This window comes from Microcaecilia unicolor, chromosome 14, assembly GCF_901765095.1.
Source record: "Microcaecilia unicolor chromosome 14, aMicUni1.1, whole genome shotgun sequence".
Taxonomy (NCBI): domain Eukaryota; kingdom Metazoa; phylum Chordata; class Amphibia; order Gymnophiona; family Siphonopidae; genus Microcaecilia; species Microcaecilia unicolor.
This window is the reverse complement of record NC_044044.1, coordinates 33098562-33105964: the sequence shown is the minus strand read 5'-3', so window position 1 is coordinate 33105964 and position 7403 is coordinate 33098562. Positions and strand designations below refer to the sequence as shown.

Sequence of the window (7403 nt, the reverse complement as noted above, 5' to 3'; positions counted from 1 at the left end):
TGGAGGCTTAGCTTCCTGCCTCACCTGAAACCTCTAACGGTTTCCAGAGCAGAGCGAGAGAGACACGGGATGTGGTCACCCTGTCACCCCACTTAGGCTCTGAGCTGAGCGGAAAAAACAGGGGCACTGTGGTGAGTCCTGCACTGAGCAGAAATATGTGAAAACACATACGCTATTTAAGACTTGATTACGTCTAACTTTGTGTATTATGTTAGTATAAACATGTGCCCTGCTTTGGGTGATTCTTTTTTTAATTAAAACCAAGGAAGTAGTTTATGCCATATAAATAAAAAAGGAACAGCTATGCATTTTTGAATTCCATTACCACTTTCATCTCCACCTCCCGTGAGAGGGCATCTAGGTATCTACTACCCTGTCCATGAAAAAGTGTTTCCTGATGTTGGTCAGCCTCCCTGAAACCTCAATTCATGTCCTCGCGTTCTACCACCTTCCTTCCCATCTCTGGAAAAGGTTTGCTTGTAGATTAATACCTTTCAAATATTTGAATGTCTGTATCATATCATCCCTTTCTCTCCTTTCCTCCAGGTTATTCATGTTCAGGTCATCAAGTCTCTCCTCGTACATCTTGTGACGCACACCGCACACAATTTTCTTCACTTTTCTAAGAATGTAAAGTCTTGAAGTGGGTCCGAGAAAAGCGATAAAAATGGTATGGGGTTTTTGTCACAAGATGTATGAGGAGAGACTTGAGGACCTGAAATGTATACCCTGGAGGAGAGACAGGGGTGATATGATATAGACATTCAAACATTTGAAAGGTATAAATCCAGAGACAAACATTTTCCAGAGCCAGAAAGGTGGTAGAACTAGAGGACATGAGTTGAGGTTGCGGGGGGGGGGGGGGGGGGGGGGGGGGGGGGCGCAACTCAGGAATAATGTCAGGAAGTACTTTTTTTACGGAGAGGGTGGTAGATACTTGGAATGCCCCCCTCCCCCCGGAGGGCCCCCTCCCTGCCCATCTTCAAATCCTTGCTCAAAGCCCACCTCTTCAATGTCGCCTTCGGCACCTAACCACTATACCTCTATTCATGAAATCTAGACTGCCCCAACTTGACATTTCGTCCTTTAGATTGTAAGCTCCTTTGAGCAGGGACTGTCCTTTTTTGTTAAACTGTACAGCGCTGCGTAACCCTAGTAGCGCTCTAAAAATAGCGTTGTAGAAATGTTAAGTAGTAGGAGGTGTTGGAGATGAAAACAGTAACAGGATTCAAAAATGTGTGGGATAAACACAAAGGAATCTTGTATAGAATGCAGGAACCAACCAAGCTTAGCTGTGATTAGATGGCAACATTAGTAATTGAGAAGCAAAGCCAGTGCTGGACAGACTTCTACAGTCTGTGCCCTGACCGTGGCTGGACAGATTTGGATGGGCTTGACTGGGGCTTCAATGACAACTTCAGTAGTGGGAGAACAGGGCCAGTGCCGGGCAGACTTCTACAGTCTGTGTCCTGAAAATGACACTTCATATGTACACATGAAGTATCACATCATAGCTTATGCAATGAGTTTATCTTGTTGGGCAGTCTGGATAGACCGTACAGGTCTTTATTTGCTGTCATCTACTATGTTATGCAGCCAGGCATCACCAGCACATTTCTGGCACATGAAATTGATGAAACTTTCACACCTTTACTCACTCGAGTTCAGAGTCTGTCACAGAGCCAGGGTTAAAACTGTGACCTACCCAGGGTCCCACAAAGGGAGAAAAAGTGACTCTTCCCCCCCGTCCCCTCCACTGAAAAGAATAGAGAAAGAAATGTGGGTATGTCCCAGAGGTGGCTCCACAGAGACTCAGTTGATACAGGATGCCTGAAAGACTCCCCTCCCCCGGTAGGTTTTTGTACAGGGAGCTGCACACTTTCCACCTCTGTGGCTTTACTGCTTGCGCAGAAATACACTGCTGAGTCGTTGGGCTTCAAGTCGGAGATTTCTAGGAGGAAGTGGTCCATCTTGGGCCGGGTGGCATTCACCTTCCTGGGATAGGCAGGTTCCAGCTCTACCACCCCTGGTCCCACCGAGTAACACAGAAGCTGTAGCCCTGCACCATGGTCCTGGCGGTACCAGTACATGTAATTATGGTTCAGATTCTGCAAACACTTCATCTGGGTGCTCTTTCCTGTCTTCCTCACCATGTCAGGGGACTGTGTCACCTGTCCATCCGTCCAACCTGGGGAGAAAAGTAAAAAAGCAAAATTATACAGGCAGACAGAGGGGAGAATGATTTCAAGCTCAGTCTCCAGGGAACTGAGGCAAACTCCGAGGGCAGCCAAGACCGCTGACATGTAAGAGCAGCTTTGTAGGAATTGTTACACTTGTGGTGGGAAGTCGCTGGAATTTCGTGTTAAACTCCATCCTGAGCAAATGTTCCATTTTTAGCCAGAAGCCTTTTCTCTTAAACTCTAGCAAGGGAACTGGGGCTCTGGAAACCCAGAACTTACCAAGTACAGAAAACAACAGGACAACACCCCAGGTTGCATTCATCTCTCCAGCTCACCGTTTTCCCCACTCCCCAATACTGTCTCTGGAGCTGGAACAGATCATTTGCATTGCCACTCCCTTCCTCCTTCTCTCCTCCTAGTGCAGTTCAGGGACCATGGGGCAAATCTCTGTAAATCAAGGATGCTCCGCTTAACACAAGACCATCTCTACTTCAGGAAGCAGGTGAAAGTTGGCTCTTCAACCAGGACTTTAATGGAAGAAGTAACTAACGTCTTAGTCTCACACACACAAGGAGTGACTCGGGCTGTACATACTGCAGCAGGACATGGTTAAATATTATCTCAGCTAGGGTAGGAGTGCATAAACCTCTCTCTGACCTCATATGCACCTTTCTTTAAATTAGTTACCTTACTTTTTAACTCCTCTTACTCTCTTACCTACCTATATGTTCCATCTTTGCTTTACCCTTCACTATCAATTAAAAAGGGGTTGGACAGTTTCCTAAAGGACAAGTTCATAGGCCGTTACTAAATGGACTTGGGTAAAATCCACAATTTCGGGAATAACATGTATAGAATGTTTGTACGTTTGGGAAGCTTGCCAGGTGCCCTTGGCCTGGATTGGCCGCTGTCGTGGACAGCATGCTGGGCTCGATGGACCCTTGGCCTTTTCCCAGTGTGGCATTACTTATGTACTTATGAGTTCACATTGTAAGTCGTAACTATTCTATACTTTGTACTGTTATAAGAATATTTTTACTGCTGTAATTGCCTATTGCTCATGTATGATCTATTCTTACTGTACACCGCCTTGAGTGAATTCCTTCAAAAAGGTAGTAAATAAATCCTAATAAATAAAAAATAAAAACAATACCTCAATCAAGAACACAGCACAGAGCGCTGTTCTTCTGCTCCTTAAATATAAGCTATTCAAATTTTTGTTCACAGAAAACAGACACCAAAGTCTGCTTCCACTTTTGCTTTTGCTCAGACATTTGTTCCTCACCAGCGGAGCTCAAGAGGCTCGCATGGGCTTTCCTCTTTCAAATAAAATAAAACCCGGCAGATTTTAAAAGGAAAATCATGAGAAATTCTCTCAGGTCTGGCAGTAGGTTTCGCGCACCAGGGCAGGGTTTTTTGTGTGTTTCTCCGAGCATTGAGAAGGAATCGCTAATGACCTCATTTATATCTGCTTGCCTATGCTTAAATGCAAGTTACGCTAATCTCTGGCGCCCAGGTTTCCTGCGCTAGAGTCTTCTGCACTGCTTATCACCTCTAGAACCAGCGTTAGGTTTTGAGCATCAGCCCATTAGAAATCAGGCTACAGACGGAAGTGGACTGCTTTCTGGTATTCCTTAGTAGATGGCGCCCCCTGGTGCTGGATGCAGGTGCCTGCTACCTCCATTTGCCCTGGAGGATGGTTTTTGACGGGCACTGAGGGGGGATTTCAGCACTGTGCTGCTTCTGCTAGCACAAAAATACACTGCAGCATCCTGAGCCTCCAGGTCCTTGATGGACAATGGAAAACTCTTTCTATCACTTCTGCTGGCCAAGAACCTATTTGGATAGTCATTGGCCTTTTCCAGTTCTCCCTCCAGATAGGAGAAATACACGAGCTCCAGCCCTCTCCCGGATTGTTGCTTATACCAGGACATGGTTTCATCACTGCCGTCCTGGTGGCAGGAGAAATTAGCTGTGTCCCTCTCCATCAGGACCAAAAAGGGGGTCTGAGTCACCACCGTGGCCTCCATCCAGCCTAGGGAGGAAAAACAACAATTTCTAAAAAGAGGAGTGGGCACGAATCTGCCATTAAAAGAATGTGGTCATGGCTAAGCAACGTTTTTTTTTGCACCAGGATTGTATGAACGGAACTGTGGCAGATACAGGGAGATAAAGTGACTCTCCCAGAGTCACACACAGGGTCCCCCAGGGTCACAGTTCCGTTCATACAATCCTGGTGCAGAAAAATGTTGCTTAGCCATGATTAGAATTGAAACACAGGGAGAAAGAGTGACTCCTTTGGGATCACATGCAGAGAAAGGTCAGTGGCAAAGCTGGGGATTAGAGCTGAGACACAGGGAGAAACAGTTTCTCCCTCAGTCAAGCACAGAAAGTCAGTGGCAGGGTCACAGAGAGAGAGATGGGGACAAAGCCTGACATTAGAACTGAGGCAGAGAGAGACAGAGCTGGACTTGTGCTGTCACTTACATGGCAGGAATATGAGAAGGATCAGTGAGTACCCAGGCACCATTTCTTTCATTTCATGTATGCAGGCAGTGAGAGTTGAGACAAGTGTACAAGAATCCGTCCTGTTGCACTGTCTTGGAGTGTATGCGGTCTCACAGCCACTTCCTGCAGACATGCTGTCGGAAAATCTTTTCCCTCCCCTGCTTACAGAGAGCGAGTGTCTCTCTTTCCCTCTGCCTCTCTTTCAATGTCTCTGACTCCCCCTGTATGTCTCCACTACTATGAATCATGGAGTTTGATTAGCAGAGCCAGAAGCAAGTAGGTTTAGATGAGATTAATCAAGGAATCTGTCTCTCTTCTGTGATCGAATTGGTTTGCACTAGTTAAATGCATTTACAGCAAAGTATGCATTTTAATTTTTATCTTTTTATTATTCTAGAATTTTATATAGTTATTTATTTGTTGCATTTGTATCCCACATTTTCCCACCTATTTGCAGGCTCAATGTGGCTTACATTATTCCGAAATGACGATCGCCATTTCCGGTATGAGGAAATACAAGTTGGTAATGCATTAAATGTTCATAAGAGGAAAGCAGATTATAAAGAGTTCATTATCAGGCTCAGAGATGCGGTGTTGTAGCGTTAAAGTCTATTTGTTTTAACAACGTTTCTAATCTTGATTATGTTTGTTTTGTTGTAACCCGCTCAGATGTTACGATGTGCGGGCTATAAATTTTGTTAAATAAAAATAAAGAAATCTAAGGCAGGCAGCTCAGTCTTGGGTGTTGCTGGAGGTCTGAGAGATTCGGTTCCTCCCCACCGACAAGAACACTGCTGTTTTTTTTTAATGCTTTATTTTACAAGAATTCTCACATTGTAGATTTTTGAGGCTTCAATGTCTGAAAATGTCCCGATTCCTGTAGCTGCAGCTCAGCCTGCGATCCGCCTTGTTCACTTTGGGCCTCGTTCTATATGTGAGTGGGATCCATAGACCCCCCCCCCCCCCCCCCCCCCACATGCAGTCACAGGCCTTAAAATTGTTACAATATACTAATTTGACTGGTAGACTATTTTGATGAATGCCTGGACAGTGGAAGCAAAGTCAGGGATCATAAAATACCCTTACTTTAATATCTCCTGGGTCCAGACATAAGAATCAGGGCAAACACAATTTAAAAATAGTCCAGTGATAGAATTTCTGTGTTTTTAAATAGCTGCAGCTTTGTTTTGCTCAATACTTATAATAATTTAATTTACTGCTACTTTTAGCTGGGGGAATAATTCCATAGGGAAAACACAAAAGCAAAACGTTGTGGACTTTTTCTTCAAGACCCCAATGCTGTTCCTCTGGGAGACCTGCAACCTACCCCTCATTGCTGCTGTGACACTGCCACCTTGTGGCAGTCCTGGTCAGTGCAGTGCTGGTTTTTTGCAGGGGCGGCCATAGGGTAAGAAGCACTGTGCCTCTACTGCTGGCACAAAAATACACTCCCTGATCCCTCAGTTCCAGTGAGCTGATGTTCAAGGGAAAATGGTTCCTGACGGCTCTTCGTGCTGTGAATTTTTCCAGGACCTCAGGGAGCCGCTGTTCAGAGCCTTGGATGTTGGAGTAGTACAGTTGCTGGAGCCCCCCTTGCTCCCCACCCTGCCGGTACCAGTACATGTAGTCATGAGATCCATCCTGCTGGCAGTCCAGCTCTGCCGTCTCCCCCTGCCACCGCAACACGAATGGGGTCTGTCTGACCACAGCTGCTTCCAGCCCTGAGAGGAGAACAAGGATGCAGAGAGCAGCAGAAGGAAAGGTTACAAACTCCTCAAAGCACTCGCAAACTTTCTGTAACCTGTCTCAACCAGGCCACAGAAAACAGTGTGATAGACACAATTGGGCACCCAGAGAGACTGAGAGCAAAAAGCTATCAGAAGCCCCTCTATATTTCATTATTACTGGTAACGAGCCTTCCATTTTGAAGCCTCCTATCAAGGGAACCTAACTTCCTTCCTTCCTTCCCCCGGTCATAAGATAGAGGTTAAGTATGCCAGCGTTTAATCGTGAAGAAACGGAACCTGCACAGATGCCTTAAGTGGGACAGAACCATTTGCATCAAGCCCAGCATCCTGTTTCCAACAATGGCCAATCCAGGTCAATCTAAGGGTCCGATATTCAGCTGGCAGCCATGGCGTTTTGCTCGCCACTGACGGGAGTTATTTTTAAGGCAGCTAACACATAGCTACTTAGGTCAATGTTCAACTCTTAAGTGGCCATGGCTAACGGATAAAAATAGGACAGGCCTTTTTGCAGTCCCATTTATGCATTAATCCTGCTGCTTAAGGACTGAATATCAGTGCTTAAGTGGCCAAGCCGCCCCAACATAGCCAGCTTTGAGTTAGGCAAGATCCCGGCCACCTTGTTGGGCAGAACGGATGGACCTGTAGGTCTTTATCTGCTGACATTTACTGCTCCCATAACAGCTCAGTGGAAGCAGTTGCTGGAGGGTTTGTGTAAAGCAGCTGTACCTGCTCCCCCCACTGTGTGACTCCAGGCACAGAGGTACAGCCCTGTGTCATTCGCCATCAGCTGCTCTGCCTTCAGGGTGAAGTTGTTGCCTTTGGGTCTTGTCCCAGTGAAATGTGTCACTAGAGTATCTTCCACTGATTTAGATGTGAAAGAATAAGACAGGAGCTGCAGAGCTCCAGCTTTGTCCTGTCGATACCAGTACATGTAGGGGTCTGTTACACCTTCTACAGAGCACTCCAG

The 7403-nt window shown here is 46.0% G+C and overlaps 2 gene segments (V, D, J or C); both read right to left on the bottom strand.

Annotated features, from left to right (window-relative positions):
• Positions 1-75: 75 nt before the first annotated feature.
• Positions 76-2568, bottom strand: LOC115457435. The segment is given in 3 exon segments: positions 76-143; positions 1880-2188; positions 2460-2568. Coding segments are annotated over 3 exon segments (420 nt in total).
• A 1246-nt stretch (positions 2569-3814) lies between these two features.
• Positions 3815-4821, bottom strand: LOC115457434. The segment is given in 2 exon segments: positions 3815-4215; positions 4668-4821. Coding segments are annotated over 2 exon segments (555 nt in total).
• Between the last annotated feature and the right edge of the window lie 2582 nt (positions 4822-7403).